This window comes from Staurois parvus, unplaced genomic scaffold (genome assembly GCF_062004578.1).
Source record: "Staurois parvus isolate SC_StPar_1 unplaced genomic scaffold, SC_StPar_1.0 ptg000066l, whole genome shotgun sequence".
In the NCBI taxonomy this organism is placed as follows: Eukaryota; Metazoa; Chordata; class Amphibia; order Anura; family Ranidae; genus Staurois; species Staurois parvus.
The window spans coordinates 9,161,537-9,183,005 of record NW_028317862.1 but is presented as its reverse complement, the minus strand read 5'-3'; the positions used below and the strand labels follow the sequence as shown (position 1 = coordinate 9,183,005).

At 39.8% G+C, this 21,469-nt stretch overlaps 1 protein-coding gene across 10 annotated transcripts in view; it reads left to right on the top strand.

Annotated features, from left to right (window-relative positions):
* The window catches only part of ZNF644 (zinc finger protein 644), a 95,395-nt gene extending 76,304 nt beyond the window's left edge, over window positions 1-19,091 (top strand). For all 10 annotated transcript variants that reach the window (XM_089668920.1, XM_089668924.1, XM_089668922.1 and 7 more), the window contains 3 exons: window positions 5,760-5,882; window positions 11,320-11,422; window positions 17,795-19,091. In XM_089668920.1, coding sequence (XP_089525046.1) covers window positions 5,760-5,882; window positions 11,320-11,422; window positions 17,795-17,987 — 419 coding nt within the window. In that variant the 3' untranslated portion in view covers window positions 17,988-19,091. The remainder of the gene's footprint in view (window positions 1-5,759; window positions 5,883-11,319; window positions 11,423-17,794) is intronic.
* The last annotated feature ends 2,378 nt before the right edge of the window (window positions 19,092-21,469 follow it).

Sequence of the window (21,469 nt, the reverse complement as noted above, 5' to 3'; positions counted from 1 at the left end):
TTGCAATGTGGCTGCCTGCACGTGTTTTGTATGTAGATTGTGTACAGAATGCCCCCCAGGTATATAATTTCCTGCTTGTGTTATTGGCTCATTGATTTTTCCTGAAGTCTGCACTATGATACAAATTAGATTTTGAGCATCCCCTGCAACAAAAATAGCATTTTTGGTGAGATACTCCTAAAAGGGAAACACGTCTAAAGGGATGCAGGCTCTGTAATTTTCCTCATTAGAGCCCTGCAGGTGCAGAAGCTGTTTGATAATTACAAAACCACTCCCATACAGACTCACTCTGCACATGGACACAGACAAACAGCTATTTCTCCAGAATAACAAAAGGTAGGAATCTACAACAAAGTTTGTTAAAATAATTGCAATGTACATAGATCACCCAGAGGGGAATATTTTTTTTTTTTCCTCAAAAGTGGAGTTACTCATGTACAGTTTAAAAAGACAGTTTATTCTTGAATATCTACTGTATATGCAGTGGTAAATATAAATAACCAGCTATATCTTCTAGATTGTAATCTCTAACGAGCAGGGCCCTCTGTTTCCTCTTGTACCAAGTTGTATTGTAACTGTAATGTTGTAAAGCGCTGTGCAAACTGTTGGCGCTATACAAATCCTGTATAATAATACTAATATGGTTCAGGAACAAAATACTGTATCTAATCTACTCTGAGAATAACAGAAGAGATATACAGTGTGTGTGTTATCAGCATTTTTTCTGCTCTTAGAAGCTAAATAGTGCTCTCCTATGTGTCCATGCATACTATTTTAGGCTTGTAGCATTATTCAAGCGTTTAGGAGCAGAAAAAAATTTTGTAGAGTTTGGGAGCTTTTTTCCGTATAAAAAAAAAAAACAAAACAAAAACTGCTAAATGCTACTTTTTTTTTAATCTAGCGGGTTTTTTTTTTTTTTTTTTTTTTTTTTGCAACTGTGTGTGGAGCCTAAGAATAAATATACTCCCAGGTAGGATATATGGGTTATTGTAACTGGGAGTCAGACCTGATGCTATATGAAGTGTGGAGAGGGGGTGTTTAAATATTTTATACACTGCTCAAAAAAATTAAAGGAACACTTTGAAAACACATCAGATCTCAATGGGGAAAAATATCATGCTGGATATCTATACTGATATGGATTGGGTAATGTGTTAGGAACGTATGGCTCCGCCATCGTTTGATGGAAATAAAAATTATCAACCTACAGAGAATTTGAATTCAAAGACACCCCAAAAAAGTGAAAAAATTATGCAGCAGGCTAGTCCATTTTGCTGAAATTTCGTTGCAGCAACTCAAAATGATACTCAGTAGTTTGTATGGCCCCCACGTGCTTGTATGCATGCCTGACAATGTTGGGGCATGCTCCTAATGAGATGATGGATGGTGTCCTGGGGTATTTCCTCTCAGATCTGGACCGGGGCATCACTGAGCTCCTGGACAGTCTGAGGTGCAACCTAGTGGCGTTGGATGGACTGAAACATGATATCCCAGAGGTGTTCTATTGGATTTAGGTCAGGCGAGCATGGTGGCCATTCAGTGGTATCAATTCCTTCATCCTCCAGGAACTGCCTGCATACTCCCGCCACATGAGGCCGGGCATTGTCATGCACCAGGAGGAACCCACTACCCACTGCACCAGTGCAGGGTCTGAGAATAGGTCCAAGGATTTCATTCCGATACCTAATGGCAGTCAGGGTCCCATTGTCTAGCCTGTAGAAGTCTATGCGTCCCTCCATGGATATGCCTCCCCAGACCATCACTGACCCACCACCAAAACGGTCATGCTGAAAGATGTTACAGGCAGCAAAACGTTCTCCACCGACCCTTTCATGTGTGCTTAGGGTGAACCTGCTCTCATCTGTGAAAAGCACAGGGTGCCAGTGGCGTACCTGCCAATTCTGGTGTTCAATGGCAAATGCCAATTGAGCTCTGTGGTATCAGGCAGTGAGCACAGGTCCCACTAGAGGACATCGGGTCCTCAGGCCACACTCATGAAGTCTGTTTCTGATTGGTTAGAGACATTCACACCAATGGCCTGCTGGAGGTCATTTTGTAGGCCTCTGTCAGTGCTCATCCTGTTCCTCCTTGCACAAAGGAGCAGATTCCGGTCCTGCTGATGAGTTAAGGACCTTCTACAGCCCTGTCCAGCTCTCCTAGAGTCACTGCCTGTCTCCTCCATGATCTTAAGTCTGTGCTGGGAGACGCATCAAACCTTCTGGCAATGGCACGTATTGATGTGCCATCCTGGAGGAGTTGAACTACCTGTGCAACCTCTGTAGTGTCCAGGTATTGCCTCATGCTACCAGTAGTGACACTGACCCTAACCAAATGCAAAACTAAGGAAAAAACAGAAAATGAGTAGGGAAGAAAATGTCAGCAGCCTCCACCTGTAAAACCATTCCTGTTTTGGGGGTCTTCTCATTGTTGTCCATCTAGTGCACTGGTTGTTAATTTCATTAACACCAAAGCAGCTGAACCTGATTAACAACCCCCTCTGTTACTTAACTGACCAGGTAAATATACCAGGAGTTTAATTGACTTGATGCTATACTCTGATTAAAAAAATGTTCCTTTTAATTTTTTTGAGCAGTGTAATATAGTAGTACTAAAGGCTGAATTTTTTTGCATGGATAAAATCATTTTAAATATAATGCACAATACTGATAAACGTATAATTTATATTTAATTGTAATGCCTCATATTACCTCCAGTCTATCAGCCTCCAGTTTCTCTGGGTTCACATGCTGATCTTCTCTTCACAGAGCCCTTAAAGTGATTGTAAGTGTTGGATATTTTTTTTAACTGCAAACTTGTCATATTTACCTGTTCTGTGTAATGCTTTTGCACAGAGCAGCTCAGATTCTCCTCTTCTCGGCTCCCCCAGGGCGCGTCCGGTTCCTCCTGCCTTCAGAGTGCCCCTATAGCCAGCTGCAAAGTATAGTATTGAGTGCTATACCTTCACTGTTTCACATTATAAATTAACCCCTTATAGTACTTTATAAATTAACCCCTTATAGCAATGATTATCTGCAGCTGAGCTGCAGATATGTTTTTGTACTGTAATAGGGCTATTTTTTTGTTTAACACCATCATGACTGGTGATACAAAAAGCATGCTGCTGCTACTTGGAGACAGCAGACGCAGGTAATTTGTATTAGCGGACTCTGTCATGCATACTATTATATTACAGCCATGTCTGAAATTCTGCAAAACTGTGTTTTTAAGCCTTTTTTAAAGTTTTATTTTTAAATAAAAATGTTGATTTCTGAGTCTCATGATATGTACCACCTCTGTACTGTGTACCTCTTCTGTTGTTCTGGGAGTGGATTAGATATTTTGTTCCCTATCCATATAGCTGGTTACTTATATTTACCAGTGCATATAGATATTCAAGAAAAATTAGTTTTTTTTCTGTGTAATCTTTATGTAAATTTTACTTTTTTTTATTCTGCAATTTGTGTGTAACACTGCGTTTGTTATTATTTTGTTTGTTATTATGTAAATTAAACAAAAAATGGCATATTGAGGTTTTTATCTGATTAATAGAAACAATAATCGGCCAACTAATTGATTATGACAATAATCATTAGTTGCAGCTCTGTCTGTGATATTCTTGCACCAGAAACAGATGGATGACAGGAATGTACCCATTTTATATCACTTTGTAAAAAAAGATTTTAGTTGTAATGACTCTTTACTTAACTATAATCAAAAGGTCCAAAAAAAGATAATTTGTTTACTATACTCTTGATAACGTATTACCATATTCATGGTCATTAAGTTCTTGCATAAAGCACTGTAAATACTGTACGTCCCCACCCAATATGAGGAGGATGTCCTGAATAAACCTTTTCACAAGTACCAGTTGGAGTATAGACATATCATAATATAAGAGACCTCCTTCCACTTGATCATAAATGTGCCATGCTTGGGACATGTTTAGCCCCCATAGCAACACTCCTAACTTGGAGGAAATGTATGCTATGAGTAGAATTGGGACAGGTGCTTTCACTAATCCTGTATGGGGATAATTTTATATATAAGTGTGGTTTTATCTCCTAAATCCTGAAGTCCATCTATGCGGTAAGAGCTTTTGGTGCTTTGGGTGGTGGAGGGTATATCACAGAGGAGGCTCAGTCATTGTGCTGCAGCTCAGTATAACAGATTGGAGGGCTTTGAAGCCTACTTCACTCATATGTTTGAAATTATCCACTGGAAATATGGTGGAAATTGTTTTATAGAAGAGAGACCTATATTTCATGTTCTCTTGTCTGACCTTACCTAGCAAGATCCTGGGAGTTTTTCCAGTTGGGCTTTGTGGTAGGTAAATAACCTACTCCTATAGTAGGGGCATTATTTTTGGTGAAAGCTGCACAGCTTGTTTTCATCTGCAGACATCCCTTATATACTTGGGAATCTTTTTTGGTAAAGATGAACTAACCCTTTAAAAAAAAAAAAACCTTTATCCTGTACTTTTAAGATAGGGAATATAGGATTTTTTTTTACAGGGCACAGGTCTCTCCTTTTTGCTGTTATGATCTCCTTTTTGCTTGCTACAAATCTAGCTGGAAGTGGGAGGGGATGTACAGGGGGAGTCCCTACGAGCCTATTTTTTTTTGCCAGTGCCAAATCACCTAAAGATAGCTGTATATAACAGTTATTTTGATTTATCCTGGAGTTGGGCTTTAAAAGTAGCTTTGTAATTCCATTATTTGAAATTCCAGTTAAAGCTGAATTCCTGGATAAGCAAATATTGTCTAAATACATGAGGCATGTGTATTTTTACTTTTATCTTGGTGTACTTAGTACATTAATACGGTGTGAAACTTTGCCTCTGTGAAGGAGCATCCTGTAATAAATACTGGTCAATGCTGCTCACTCTCTTCTTGTGTAGGGTGACCGGTCTGGTCTCTGCCCTCTCCTGTAGTTTTCTACAGATAGCTTGTAGTGACTGGGGTCTCCTGGGCTCCTCCTATAGCTCTGCTCTCTGCGCAGGTTATGTGCAGCACATTTATAATGCCACTGCTATTTTACAAGGCAATGCAGGCCATAGACGGGTTGTTTATCGGCCGAATTTTCGTCCGAACGAAAAATCGGCCGATATTCACACCGTTAGTGGGGCAATGCTGTTGGACATTTTTTGCGGATCTTCTTGTTTCTTTTTATCGTTCATGCTGGAAAATCCATGAAAAACGACCGTTTTTCATAAGCATTGGTGGCAGCATCCATGGCAGCAACGACAGTTTTTTTTTTTGTTTTTGTTTATCGGCCGACAATTCGGCCGATAAATGGCCCGTCTATGGCCAGCCAATTATCTGTTTTCAAATGCATTTGGTGAACACAAACTGGACTCCTATAATTTGTGGCTATGGAATATATGAAATATGGATTATATTTAAATTCTTGTGCTCTGAGTTCAGTTTTAAGTCCACAGGAGGTTACAAGCGTCCGAGATTTCTGACAAGATGAACAGATATTTTCTCTATCTGCAGAAAATGTACTTGGCTTTAAAGAAAGAAAGCTTATGGCGCCACCACATCTATAGACATGCACTGCAATTTAATTTTGAAGTCTATTTTGGCATTCAGTTGTACTGTGTATATGCTCAAATGTAAGGATATCCTATTGCAAAGGTTTTCTGGATAGATTTTGTATTTGCATCATTTTTATTTTGCATATTTTATCATGTTATAGATGTTTTTGGGATAAATTTGTGTTTACATATTTTTTTGTTTTGTATAATTTTTCATTTGTAGGTATGTCGGCAAAGCTTAAGACTTGCGTGAACTGTAATACAACCTTTACAAGTGCAGTTAGCCTGTCAAACCATATGCGTGCATATTCCCGAAAGAAGAGTGCTGGTCTTTTGACTGGGACAGGTATGTCTTGAAAAGAAAAGTTTTCTGGCATAAGTAGTAATTTGCAACTAAGAACCTGTCAACTCGAAGACTGCATTGCTGCATAAAAAAATCAAATTTTCCAGTAGGCTAGGAGAAACAACTATACTAAATATTATGCACAGGGGTGTGGAAGTTTTTGAAAAAACCTACTTGTCCAGGGGACTAAATTGGGGTCCCAATCTACTTGTCCCTCATGACAATCTGCTTGTCCAGATAAAAATTAACCAAAACCGTATTTAAATCTGAGGTGCTTTTAGGAATGTCAGGGGCTTTTAAAATCAAAAGCGGGTTTATGGCAACTTAAACATTTAATATTTTTAACATTGCGCTGTTTAACTCCTCCCCACTCTGCCTCTCTCCAGCATTGCACCTGGACACTAGCAGGAAGGAGAGAGAGACCTTGCAGTGTGATGAGCACCGATTGGCAGCTTCTCAGCATTCGCTGCCAGAGCTGTTTTTTTGCACAAGTTTAAAAATTAATTTTAGGCTTGAAGATTACACAACATTACAAGCCGAAACCCTAGAGAATAGAAGTTTTTATATCGCATATTATCACAAGATTTCAGTAAAAAATACATGTAATACAAGTTAATTTTAGAGCGCACAAAAGCAATTAATTACCCTGTTGAAAAAAGACCAAAAATTTTGAAAAAAAAAACTACAAAACTTTTTCTTCATTTGTTATATATATATATATATATATATATATATATATATATATATCAATTTTGCAACAAGTAATTTTTCTTCTTCACTGATGTGTGCTGATGAGGCTGCACTTATCATTGTAAATGTCCCTTGTCACAGGAAAACCAGTTACTGACTTTCCTTCCCTCAGACAGTGACCGTGCCGAGGAAAGGAAATGCCGATAAATGACCTTTGTTTACTTGTGATCAGCTGTGATTGGACACAGGTGAATACATATTTAACAGGTTCCCGCCGGCCTATAGCCAGATGGCAGCCTGCAAAACCCCTCGTCCCTCTGGGTGGACGAGGGGTTTTATGGCGTCCCTTCAGGCATGCGCAGTTTGCATGCCCACAGAGCCGCACAGCTGCGCGATCTGCCAGCGGCCGTGTACCTCGGACACGGCCGATGACCGATCTGAGTACCGGCCCCGTTGCCGGTACCATGTGACCTGCTGTGACCAATCACAGCAGGTCACATGACAGTTGTATACAATGAATGGCTTCCTGTCATGCTATCCATTGTATACTAGTGTGTCTAGCTGTGAATGGTCACATGCACAAGCTGGGCCAATCACAGCCCAGCTGTGTCATGTGATTAGCCGTGGCCAAATCACAGCTAAGCACAAAAAAAAAACCTTGAATGAATCGATGTCATTCAGGTAATTCTGTGCAAATTGTGTAAAAAAAAAAAAAAAAAATACTGATCACTTCCCCAAAGTAGTACAATGTTACTATGGTAACATTATACTACTTTGGTCATAGTGAAATATGAAAAACAAATCTTAAAAAAAAGAAAAATAAATGTAATAAAAAATTAAAACTAAAAAAAAATGTTTTTAAAAAATTATAATTTTCTTTTCATACTGTCACCAGTCAGTGTCCTTGATCACCGCCATGCCAGTTATATGATGACGCTGTACTGCACTGGTGACAGTATGTAAAAAAAAAACAGTGAAAATAATTTTTTTCATTTTTTGAAAAATGACAAAAAAAATTACAACTTCAAAAAACTCGCCATGCCTCTTATAAAATACGTCGGACTGTCTCCTTTGCAAAAAGGGGTCATTTGGGGGATATCTGTACTGTTCTGACATTCTTGGACCTCAAGAAATTAGATTGGCTGTCAGTACTTCAGGATTGATCAATATTCAGATATATCCCATAGTTTGTGAACTCTATAACTTTCCTACAGACTAAATTATACATCCTAATTTGGGTTATTTTCACCAAAGACATGTAGCAGAATACATTTTGGCCTAAATTTATCAAGAACAAATATTTATTTGCAAACTTTTATAACAGAAACAAAGAAAAAGTTTTATTTTTTCAAAATTTTCGGTCTTTTTTTGTTAAGCAAAAAATAAAAACCCTGGTGATGATTAAATACCACCAAAAGAAAGCTCTAGTTGTGTGAAGAAAATAACATTTTAGTTTGGGTACGATGTTGTATGACCGCGCAATTGTCATTCAAAGTGTGAGAGTGCTAAAACCTGAAAAATGGCCTGGGCAGGAAGAGGGTAAAAGTGCCCAGTATGGAAGCGGTTAAGAGCCATTGTCATTGGATCTTTACTCTGATCAGTGATGTGCTGTGTCTGAGGGACACAGATCACCACCGATCGCCACTCTGTCATCAATTGGAGGATGTCATATTACGTCCTCCCAGAACAAGACCGGTCCTGCCCAACATATTGTACAAGTTAAGTACGAATTAAGGAAGGGTGGGCTCCCTCCAGGCTTACCTGCTCTCAATCTGTCCATTATTTTATATGTACTCCTCCTATGGAAGCTCTCAAAATGTATAGATAGGACTGCAGATAATACTGGAGTGCTGTGAAGTTGTCTCTGCAGCTTATGCTTGTATTTGCTAACAAAACCCAGTTTTTTAACATGAACTGTTAGACAGAACAATTCAATTTGTTGCAGGCTGGTTGGTAAGTTGAGTGGGGAATTCTTGGGATTTTTCTTGGGGCCCTTCCATGTGCTCCTTTCTGCAAAGGCCAGGTGTCGGTTGGGGCAGTTGCTGTTTGTTTGTACTGTTGGTTCATTGGTGCGGAAAAAAATAGAGCACGTGCATTAAAATCTGTGGTAAAAGCACACATAATTAAATTTTTATTTTCTGCCTTAAGAAGAGGCGTTCAAAGGGGCTAAGCAGATGCCTTGTGTGCATGATGCCTTAAAAGTGTTTTTAAAGCCATCATTTACCTTTTTCCTTTAAACCCCTGCCCATTTTATTGCTAAGTGGTTCAAATTCTTTTTTTGCCCTGATAAGCATTGTCACCTGGTCTGGAAGTGTGGGAAAATTCACAATTTGAGTTTCCACTTGAACACAAATTGAAGGGAAATCTTCCATTGGGGACACTTCCAATGACAACCAAAAGGACATTTGTATCACTTTTTTTTCATGGAATATCACAGAATCCTATCTGCACTCCGGGAATGATCTTTTTTGCACATTTACATTGGTCCAAATTAATTTGAAATATCTATATCTGATATGTGGAGGATCATTGGGCTTGCTAAAAATTCACTGTAGTAGTCCACGATACATACCGCAGTAGTCGTGATCTTCCGGGTGCAGCTTTCCTTTATGCACACTAACCACAGGGAGTCACTTGCTCTGCACCACTGCCACTAAAAAACTGCTGTTTATATTTTTATTTTTTTCGGTGAATTTGTTCTGTAAATAAACAATCTGGAGATTGTAATGTCATCTGCCCCTCCTTTACACCTTTTCCAAGCAGAAAGTGCCTTTTATTTATTGAAAAAAAAAATAGAAGGCGTGTTCTCAAGGGCGGCGGTTAGTCTGCAGAGGGAAAGCAGCTAGAGCAGCACCTGGAAGGTGGCTATTACTGTATGTAGTGTAGACTAGCACAGTGATTTTCTGCCTCTTACGCAGCCCTTCAGATATGAATGCTTAATTCAAGCCAAGCTAGACCAGTGTTTGTAAAAAAAGATTATTCCTTAAGTTCTACTTTAATTGCAGTACTAGTTAAATTAGTACCTTTATTTTACACATTTTCAGTTGTTGTGCTTTACCTTGTTGACTGAAAAGGGGCAACTGTAGCCTTGGAACAAACAATCTTTCTCTTATGGGGCGCATGCAGGCTCAGTGGTCTAATCCAGACTCCCAACTCCCCCGTACCCCCAGTATACATTACTTTTTTGGGTCTTCTTGCATTTTCAGTTCCTGATGATGCTAATTTTATAGAGTTTCTTTCATGTCTGCTAGACACAAGCAAGTACCTCTCAAAAGCAAGCAGGGACTGCGAATGGCAGCCCTGCCATTCTTTTACTAGTGGGTATTCCTTTTAGAACCTTAGTTCTGGAGGCAGTGCCATATTAAGGCCAATGACTGAGTAACTCTCCAGGAGTTATGGCAAAGCTTGATAAGGTAAATTATCAGACTACTTTTAATCTTTCATTGAGTAATTGGCAAACATATCCTTTTTTTAAGGTATCTTTGAATGCTGATTAAAGGCCAAAAATTTAACAAACAAAACTGATAGCATTAAAATGGGTATTATATTCAGTTGGGACAAGATAAACAGATATGGATAAATTCCATGCAGATCTTAAACTAATACCACCGCTACAAGCACTCACATTTAGTTTTCATGGGAACTCTTGTAATTCTGCTTACTGCAATGTTCATTGTATTTTCCTTTTGTTGCTTTTTCTAGAAATACACTGCTCAAAAAAATTAAAGGAACACTTTTTAATCCGAGTATAACATCAAGTCAATTAAACTCCTGGGATATTGATCAGATCAGTTAAGTAGCAGAGGGGGTTGTTAATCAGTTTCAGCTGCTTTGGTGTTGATGAAATTAACAACAGATGCACTAGTTGGGCAACAATGAGACGACCCCTAAAACAGGGATGGTTTTACAAGTGGAGGCTACTGACATTTTTTTTCACTACTCATTTTTTCTAATTGTTTTTCACTGGTTTTGCATTTGGCTAGGGTCAGTGTCACTACTGGTAGCATGAGGCGATACTGGACCCTACAGAGGTTGCACTGGCAGTCCAACTCCTCCAGGATGGCACATCAATACGTGCCATTACCAGAAGGTTTGCTGTGTCTCCAAGCAGTCTGAAGAGCATGGAGGAAATTCCAGGAGACAGGCCGTTACTCTAGGAGAGCTGGACAGGGCCTTAGAAGGTCCTTAACTCACCTGCTTACAGGTACTGCTACAGGTATCTGCTCCTTTGTGCAAGGAGGAACAAGATGAGCACTACCAGAGCCCTACAAAATGACCTCCAGCAGGCCACTGGTGTGAATGTCTCTGGCCAAACAATCAGAAACAGACTTCATGAGGGTGGCCTGAGGGCCTGACATCCTCTAGTGGGCTCTGTGCTCACTGCCCAGCACCATACAGCTCGATTGGCATTTGCCATTGAACACCAGAATTGGCAGGTCCACCACTGGAGCCCTGTGCTTTTCACAGATGAGAGCAGGTTCACCCTAAGCACATGTGACAGACGTGAAAGGGTCTGGAGAAGCCGCGGAGAACGTTATGCTGCCTGTAACATTCTTCACCATGACCGTTTTTGTGGTGGGTCAGTGATGGTCTGATTGTAAACTGCTATGTAAAATGCTTCAAATTGTACAACATTAGGTGACCAAAGGATTTATCCCGATTACATATAAAACTGTATTTTCATTTTTCAAAGATGTGTTGATGTTGTGGAGATCTGTCCCCATTCTAAATGTTATGTTTTGTGTACTAGTTTTGGACTGCAAGCAAAAGAAGTCAAGATCACGATCTGGAAGCAAGAAGAAAGTGTTACCTTTACCACACAGTGCAGATGAAGTTTATGTTCTGAGATGCAGGTACATTTTACGGACATGTACAATATTCATAGGTCGATTAGAAATATTTGAACTACCCTTTCTATCCGGCTTTCCTTCTTAACTATTGACTTAGCAAAAGTATGCAGAAGCACATACTTCACTGCTCCGTTTACACCAGTGCGTTTTTTAATGCTTTTTGCAGAGACACACTACAGTCCATTTAACATGGTTTCCTATGGAACATATTCACTTCTATGTTTTTGGGTTTTTTTTGTTTACAAACGTTTTTATTAAGGAATAGGCTGCAAAAACAGCATAACAACATAAAGTATAATATACAACAGAAAAAAGGCACATCTATAATATTCATTCCAATAAGGTACAATCATGTAAAGCTTAAAAGTTAAGTACATGAGCAAGGTAGGCAGAGCAATAAGGCTACCAACAGAGAAACGCTATCAATTAAATCATAAATATTAATTGGTCCGACATTAAATGTCTGAGTTTTCCAAACATCCCATATTCTGTCAAATAAGTGCATCCTGTCTAGTAACGTATAGTGAATATGTTCCATGAGCATCACCACATCGACTCTTCATAGAACTGAGGCCAATGGTAACATGGGCGACTTCCAATGAAGGGCAATGGCGCATAGGGCTGAGACACAGATGGTGTGAATCGGCCTCATAGCCTCAGTCCGTATTCCCGAGATATGGGCTCCCAGTAGGCAAATCTGCATAGACAAATGCAATGGGGCATCTGCCACAGCAGAGGCCATTTCAGAGATTTTGCGCCATACCAATGAAAGGTTTGGACAGGCCCAAAATATATGCACAAGGGTACCAGCAAGGCCACAACTCATCCAATCCCTACGATATGTGAAATAACATTACTTCCTATGGTGCCTGTTCACGTATGTCCGTTGCACTGGCGGTGCGCATTAAGTGCAGTTTGAAAAAGAGTCATGTACGATTTCTAAGCAGTGCCTTCAGGTTCAGGTGCGGATTACAGGCTATAGACTTATATGGGAACCATTTCTAAACTGCGTATGTATGAACAGGATTAAATCCTGAGCTAATCCTGACCTGAACCTAATGTAAACCTGACATGAACTGCTGAACGACAATGGTGTCAACCTGAACTTCAATCTTCACCACACCATCAGCTCTTAGTGTTCCTAAATTATTAGATATTCAAAGAAAAAACAAATAATTGTTGTGAATCTTGTTTATAATACAAAATGTCTTAATGGGTTTCAGTAGAAAAGCTCATTGGGCCGAAAATACAAAGAACCAAATTCCAATACAAAATAAAATAGAAAAAAAAAATTTTTTAGATGTCAGCACACAGCCATAGTGATCACTCCATTTGCTGCACCATTCAACTGATGCTTTACTCATGTGGTTCACTTAAAATTCACACTGCTGTGTAAAGGTTAGGAGGGATGATCGCTGAACCTACAATTGTTTTATGCTCATATACACATAGTAAACACTATCTTTGTAAACAATAAAAACATAAATTCCAGTATAATCCCAGAAAATATGAAACATTTTTATTTCTAACATAATTTTACCTTCAACGTAGAGCCAACTAAAAACATTTAAAATGGTCTACCACATATTAGAAGGAGAAATCAGAAATGTATTTATTTATTTTATTTATTACAAGCACTTCTATAGCAACATCAATTTACGCAGCGCTTTACATATATTTTGTACATTCACATCAGTCCCTAACCCTCAAGGGGCATACAGTCTAAGGTCCCTAACTTACATTTAGACAGGAGCCAGTTCACCTACCAGCATGTCTTTGGAGTGTGTGAGGAAACCGGAGTCCCCGGAGGAAACCCATGCCGGCACAGGGAGAAAATGCAAACACTATGTGGTGCCGTGGTTGGAATTTGAACCAAAGACCCTAGTACTGCCAGGCGGAAGTGCTAACCATTTAGCCACTGTGCTGCCCTTGAAATTATGTCAAAGGAACAAATAGGTTTTGTTTATATTGCAGTTTATACAGTTATCTATGTCAGAGGGCTGGGAAGGCCAAAGACTTATTGACTTGTAAGTCCACATCTAAGAGCAAAAACAAGAATAGAATTGCAAGGGTTCAATCAAATTTGTCACCACTGACAGATTCCATCTTCCTCTGGCCTTCCTTACGGATTTGTGGGCTTCGGGATTTGAGCCGCGATGACGTCACTTCTGTGCATGCACACAGGCGCATGACCATGGCACAGTGCTCTGAAGGGACTGCATGCCGTCCCTTCAAAGCTTAGTGTGCATGCATCGGTGACGTCACCGGCAGCAGAAGTAGTGAATATCTCCTAAACAGTGGAAGTTTAGGAGATATTTCTTGTACCCACAGGTAAGCTTTATCATAAGCTTACCTGTAGGTACAAGTGAGCAAACGGTGTTTACTTCTGTTTTAGTAATGCCACTTTTATTCCGGTCCAGGGCTTTCTGTCCTTTGAAGACTTAAGTGGCATTCATGAACCATGTATTCAGTCACTGGAGCTTTGCTGTGCACAGTTTTTGTCCTTGTTTTAGTTACTCAGGTAGTGACTGAATGAGCCAAACTTCATGCTGCCGTGGCCAACGATATCTCCTTTTGCCTGTATGAGACTTGCAGATCATTTGTGTGGGGTGGGGGGGCATTCAGTATCTTTGCAATACTTCTTTAGGTGCTAGACCCTGGGTCTGCAAGCTTTCAGGGTCAGCGATGGTTATCCACAGACTTGTGGCTCAAGTGCTAGGCTGTGTTAGCTGAGAACATCATCGGATTCAATAGTACTTTTCTTCCTCGGGCCAAAAAACCATATTGTATATCGGTCTTTTAATCTTGGTTCACAAGTGCATTTATTGTTCTTATGCTTCATCTGGTAAAGGCAACAAGTCACCTAAGTCCCCCTTAGGTGTAGTCCTTGAAGTCCACGCGTCCCTGGCAGCAACAGTCGTCCATGTTCACCGAGAAGGCTTCCACTGTATGAAGGTTTTCCGCTACCAGCTCTTTTCAAGGTGGGGAGGGTAGTGTTCTGGGTCCTTGGCTGTCTCAGGTTTCAGATGAGTTCAAGTTCTGGTAGGTTACAAAATAAGAATTTCAGTTTCCTGCTCACTTATTTGCACTTAATTTTCTGTTACCTCAACTGTTTCAGCCTCAATCCCCTTCATAACTCTTAGGGGGTTTTGCTCTGGTCTTTTCACAGTTCTAAGGAGGACAGGATTTGCCCCATTTCCAATGTCAAGTCTCCCAACTTGTATGTGTTGGTGCGCAAGTTCAAGGTGTAATCAGTCTCTTATGTTGTAGCTTTCTTACATTAGGGAGATCTCCTTGCGCCTTTCAATATCAAAGATGCCTACCTCCTTTTGAGGTATTCACCATCTCTGTTTTGTTTAGTTACAGAGGACACTACCAGTTTGTGGCTCCCCCATTCACCCTGGCCTCAACCCCCCAGTGTTAAACCAAGGTGCTGGCCCTACTACAGCTATGTGGAATCTGCATAGTAGGCTCCCTGAACAAATCTGCTTCTTTGGGTAGAGTAGCACTCTGAGTTGGAGACCACTCTATCCATAACTTTGAGCACTCTTCAGGATTATAGCTGGATCCTATAGCTGAAGAAATCCCAATTGGTTTCTTCCATCTGGGATATCTATGCTTATTTCTGGATGCTAGACTTACAGTTCCAAGGTATTTTTTCTGGCAGTGAAGCATTCCTTTCTGTCATGTTCTACGCACTCCCAAATGGGTGTCATGTTTCATCTGCATGTGGTTCCTGGGACTGATAGTGGATTACTTTTAAAGCAGTTTCCTTTGCATAACACCATACACAGATCCTTAAACGGGAGATCTTTCCAATTGGGACATTGTTCCTGGAGAAGGAGATGTACTTGGAAGGCAAGAGTCTCATTGGTGTGGCAGAGATGCTCCATGCTACTATATGGGAAATTGTTGGACAGTGGTGACAACACATACCAGTATTTTTTTGCTGGGGAGGAGTGCTGTGATATCTCCTTGATTCAAGGACACTAGAGGAGTCGCCATTGCCAAATAGTATGTTGGAATGCAGGGCAAACCATGTTATCTCTTCTACACTGGACCAGTCATTTGACAGGTCTTCTAAACAAGATTTAGTCTGACAATGCCTTGGCTGTGGCTTACGTCAACCATCAGGATGATGCCAAAAAGTTTGCTGCCACCCAGGAACTGTCAAGCGTTTGTTGGGAAAAGAGACGTGTTCCAGCTCTCTCTCTGGTCTTTATTCTGGTTGTCGACAACTGGCAGGCAGGGTACCTTCACCCTAAGGTCTTTCATCTTCTTTGGCTAGCTTGGGGTTTCTGGATGTGTATCTTCCAACATCTCAATTCAGTTGAAAAGTTTATTGGTTTGTAGCAAGGATTCAGGATCAGTGGGCAGCTGCAATGGTTGCCTGATAAAGCCGTGGTACAGTTAGATTTATGTTTCCACTGCTGAAGCTGTTGTTCTTCTTTAGAGCAGGATCAAGTCAAGAGGGATCCCAATGATTTTGGTGGCTCTGGGTTGTCCCTTCAATTGGGCATCCAATTTTAGCCTTCCTGTGCTGTACCCTTAAAAATTAGTCCAACATTGCTAAGCTGCTTTTTGTGGCCTTTTAAGGCCTAATGAGGTTGTCGACTACATAAGTCTATTAAAAGAAGTGGCCATACTTCTCTTTTGGGTCATGTCCGTGCACTCACATGAGTTCTCCTGTGACCCAGAATTGGCCGATAGGATACATTTAATTGTCGGCTGAGGTCACAGAGCCTCCACAGTCTCTAGAAGGGTCCCAGAAATAATGTAAGAATTCATCCAGATACATGACCTGCAGCTGACTTGGCCTCTCAGTGTGCCACTGACAACCTGTGCGAGCCACGCCCTCCCCTTCTCTAACCTGGCGATCCACTGAGAACTGGAGGGGCAGAGCAGGGAGCGATGACTTGATAGTCACTGCTCTCTGGTCAGAGCTGATCAAAAACTGAGCAATAAGTGGTCATGTGATTACTCAGTTCTTGGTGTTAGAGTTGTGGGGGACAGCTGCAACATCAGACCAATGCTGCGGCCATATAGGTAAGTACATATGGGTGTTTTTTTTTTAATGTAGTCCACACTTATTCTTTTAAACTTGGCTTCTGTATCAATTTGGGAATTCTAAATGCATAAAAAGGAAAGGATTTATATCCTTCAACGTTGTTCCAGAGATTGTGATTAAGCACATTGAAGGTTACTTGCACCTTGGAATATTTTTCACTTCCACTTATAGAGGCACAACAGGAATTGAGGGGAAATAAATAGTGAAAAATGCAGTGCAACAATAAAATACAATGGTGTCAACTGCAACCTTCTAGATGTGTATTGATCAATAGTGACAGTAAATAACACTCCTCCATGCTTGTGAATATTTAATAATCAATATATGCTGCTGATGATATATTTCAATGGATACATGTAGACCCACACATAATCTGTAACATCCACAGTGCTTTGTGATATAAATGCAACATAAATCGTGCAACTTAATATAATGTCAATTGTGTACTGTCTCTTTAAATCCGCAGTATGTGTTGGAAGTGGAAGAGCACTAAGGGGTGATACAGGAGCACCATACACTTGTATACAGTAGTGTGACAAACACTGGTCTACGCGAAGTTTCTGCCGATTTAAAGGGACAGTTCACAACGATTTGACATTCTATTAAGTTGCACGATTTATGTTGTATTTATATCACAAAGCACTGTGGATGTTAAAGATTGTGTGTGGGTCTACATGTATCCATTGAAATATATGATCATCAACATATATTGATTATTAAGTATTCACAAGCACGGAGGAGTGTTATTTATGGTTACTATTGATCAATACGCATCTAGGAGGTTGCAGTTGACACAATAGCACCATTGTATTTATTCTCTTGTTGCGCTGCATTTTTCACTATTTACTTTGTTATATTTGGAACACATTACATGCTAGCTGCACATTTATTAGGAGGCATTTATTGCGCTAAACGTTTTTATATACATATAGGAAGTGAGGGGAAATTGATGAGGGTAAATCAACCATGGACAGTTGTCACTAAATTTGGTTTCCTTATTGGAAGGTTTTCCCTCTACCTTTGTTCCTGCCACAACGATAACATTTTAAAACTCCAGTTCCAGTTTTTTGTCCTGATGTAGAGAGTAGATTTTGACAGTGGAGAAAAACAATACCAGTTGATTTAACACTTGCTTGCTATACCGAAAACTAGGAAAGAACGTTTTTGCATACTTTTAATCCTTATCTTCAATTTTGCACAATTTTTATTGGTTATATTTTGTCTGAATTGTAATTGCAGTGTGTATAACTTGGTTTTGAAGCATTTATATTTAAAACATATCATTAAATGGCATGGTCTTTTAACAGGTTCTGTGGACTAGTCTTTCGTGGACCTCTGTCTGTACAAGAAGATTGGATAAAACATTTACAACGTCACATTGTCAATGCAAACCTTCCACGGACTGGAGCTGGAATGGTTGAAGTGGAACCGCTACTAAAGAAATCCCCTTCCATCACTGAAGCAAATGTCCCTTTATTAATGGCTGAAGCTGCAACATAAAACCAATTATACAAGACAATGCAGTTACCATGGATGTATATTTAGGATTTTTTTTTCCTTTTCTACGATTGTTTATAGTACAAAGGACAAAGAGATACTGATGTGCCGCAACCTTGAGCTGAACTATCACAGATCTAACAGTCTACACTTTTCTTCCTGCATAATGTGCTAAGCTAAACACCCATGAATATAAGCCTTTTGAATAGTTTAAATCTGGTATCAAATACTAAATATCCTTCAACCATGGAAAACCATCTGCTTTAAATTATAAAAAAAAAAAAAAAAATCTAATTGTGTTTATACAATATATTTTCTAAAGACAATTCCTAAAACTTTATTGGTTTGTATAGGGCATTAGGTATTACCATTATACTGCAGAGTTCCAAGACTGTTCATTTGACTAGGGCAATCAGTGCTATTCTGTACAGAAGATACCTGTGTTGAATTTTTTTTATTATTATTATTATTATTACACAAGGCTTTTGTACTAAAAAAGTGGAGGGTGGATTGTTTAACCTATTTCTGAAAAAAAAAGTGTAAATAGTACTGGAATTTATTTGTTGTAAGAAAATACACTCTATTTCAGTTGCATTTCTCACTAACTGGTGCATCCATGCTACCTCCTACTTTGTCAACAAAGATGTATTTACCCGTGACATTTCTTTATGTAGGTTTTGAGCAAGCTTATTTTGCTTGGCAAGAAATTCACCTGTTATGTTTCTTGTTTTTCCTTTTAAAGAATGTTCTTAGCCATTTTGTCTACTTAGTATTTTATTAAACCCCATTTCTGTACTAGTAGATTTTTTTTTTTTTTTCACCACACAGTTTTAAAGATTTTCAGTTACGCTCCACACTTGAGCATTTTAGCAAAACGTTTAATATTTCAACATATGAGAATGTTTACAATTTTAGAAATCTTTTGGATGTGATTGTGTATGACAATTGTGTAACACTATGCTCGTGCTAAGGGCCTACTTACAGAAATAAATGTGTTGTGAGGATGGAATTTTGTCATTCTAATGCCTTGGTGGGTAAGAAGTCATTCTTGGATTTAAGCTTTCAAAATTTTTCAGTTTTGCAGTAAAACTTGTACATTATACTTCACCGACAGCCTTATTCATTTGTGTTTTTCCTTTTTTTTCTCTTTAGAACATAATTTTTCTGAAATGACAGGGAAGATGAAGAATGTATTTAAGACACCAGCCAGTGGTAAGGTACATACATGGTACAATTTATAACGCAGAACCGTTGGTACACAACACAATGACACCCAATGTTACCACAGCCATAATCCATAAACTTGAGCATCCGAGATTCCAAAATTAAGCATGAGAATCCAGTCCAAATGTCTCCGCCCCATGTATTTTTGCATGCCAATATTCTTATCTCTCTTTCATAAACTTAAAAAAAACTAAAGTAAGTATCACAAACACCAAGAATAATGCTGTTGGTCTTTACTCATGGCCAAGATGTGTAAGGAGCTCTTAACAGTGGGACCCCAGTCTATTTATCCAGAGAAGTGAAGTATTTCCTAATCACCCAGATATGCTAGAGAATGTATACTATTGATCCCTCAGCCTTCAAGTCCTTTGCTCATTCTCCATGATCTCACTTACTTAACCACTTACCCTCCTGAGTATTTACCCCCCTTCCTGACCAGGTAATTTTTTGCGTTACGGCGCTGCGTTACTTTGACAATTGTGCAGTCATGCAACACTGCACCCAAATTAATGTACACAGCCATCCCGAGCAGTGTGCCCAAGCTGACAGGAAGATGCTCGGTAATCATTGGACTCCGGCAGGTAATTACCAGCAGGGGCCCGGTGATTGACAGCAGCTGCCGCAAATGGCAGTGCAGGTAGGGCGCGCGCCCCCACCTGGAAATACAACATCACATATATACATGATTTTTCTCACCTGTCCTGCCCTGTAGCAGTTGGGAAGCGGTTAATAAACCAATTTTTCAGTGAATGCACACTGGCATTCTTCTATAGACTATTACCTGCATTTAGGAGATGAGGTACTAACAACTTTTTGTACAGTTAATGGAAGGCAAGCGGGGATCATTTGAGATGTGTAGTTGAAGGTTTTGAGTCCCTGCTCAAGACAGGACATGTCCAGGCCCATCTGAAGTTTGCCACTTAACATCTGAATGATGCAGAGGAGGACTGGTTGAAAGTGTTGTGGTCAGATGAGACCAAACTCAAGCTCTTTGGCATCAACTCAACTCGCCGTGTTTGGGGGAGGAGGAATGCTGCCTATGACCCCAAGAACACCATCCCAACTGTCAAACATGGTGGTGGAAACATTCTGGTTTGGAAGTGTTAAGGAGACAGGACAACTGCACTGCATTGAAGGGACGATGGACAGGGCAATTTACCGTAAAGTCTTGGGTTAGAACCTTCTTCCCTCAATAGGGCATTGTTGATGGGTCGTGGATGGGTGTTCCAGCATGACAATGACCAAAAACACAACGGCCAAGGCAACAAAGGAGTGGCTCAAGAAGAGGAAGCTGAAAGTTTGAGTTGCCAAACGTCAGCCACCAAACCTAAATGACTTGGAGAGGATCTGCCAAGAGGAGTGGGCAAAAATCCCTCCTGAGATGTGTGAAAACTTGGTGGCCAACTACAGGAAAAGTCTGACCTCTGTGATTGCCAACAAGGTATTTGCCACCAAGTACCAAGTCATGTTTTGTGAAGGGGATCAAATACTTACTTCCGTCCATGAACATGCATAATTTGTTAGACATGTATTTCTTTTGAATTTTTTGTTGCTATTCTGGCTCTCAGTGTTACAATACACCTACCATTTGATTTTTAGACTGATCATTTCTTTGTGAGTGGGCAAACATTTAAAATCAGCAGGGGATCAAATACTTATTTCCTTCACTGTATTTCATATTTCTGGGTGTTTTTGCATATCCACATCTCGCTCAGTGACTAAATAAGGATTTGTCTGTGTCTCCAAACCAAGAAGTAAATTGTAAGAAAAGAAGGGGTTGATATCTGAATCTCTCAAGAAGTTCCTTTTGCATACTCTGTCAACATCTATGGTTCTACAAGGCCTTCCCAGGCCATGAAAAGTATCATCCGAGCATGCTTCTAGGTATCCATTGGGAGTTTTCCCTATTCTTTTTATATATTTATATATATATATAGATATATATTCACACACACAAAGTTGTGTTTATTGAAGTTTGTATGAAAAGTTGCAAAACAGCTCAATATAAACAGTTAACAAAACATCCCAACAGTGGCTCCCTAAAATGGGTTAGGGCTTTAGCTTGCCATCCACTGTAACTTTTACTCTGCAGTGTATACCCATCTATACACCAATCCCTAAAGAATTGCAGGTCTTACCAGGACTAAACCATGTGTAAAGCCTCCCAATGGGACCATACTTGAATTCTCTTGAGCCAAAGAATATTTACTGTTCGTTCCATTCCACACCCTTGAAACCACGAGTTGGAGAGGAAATGTTTA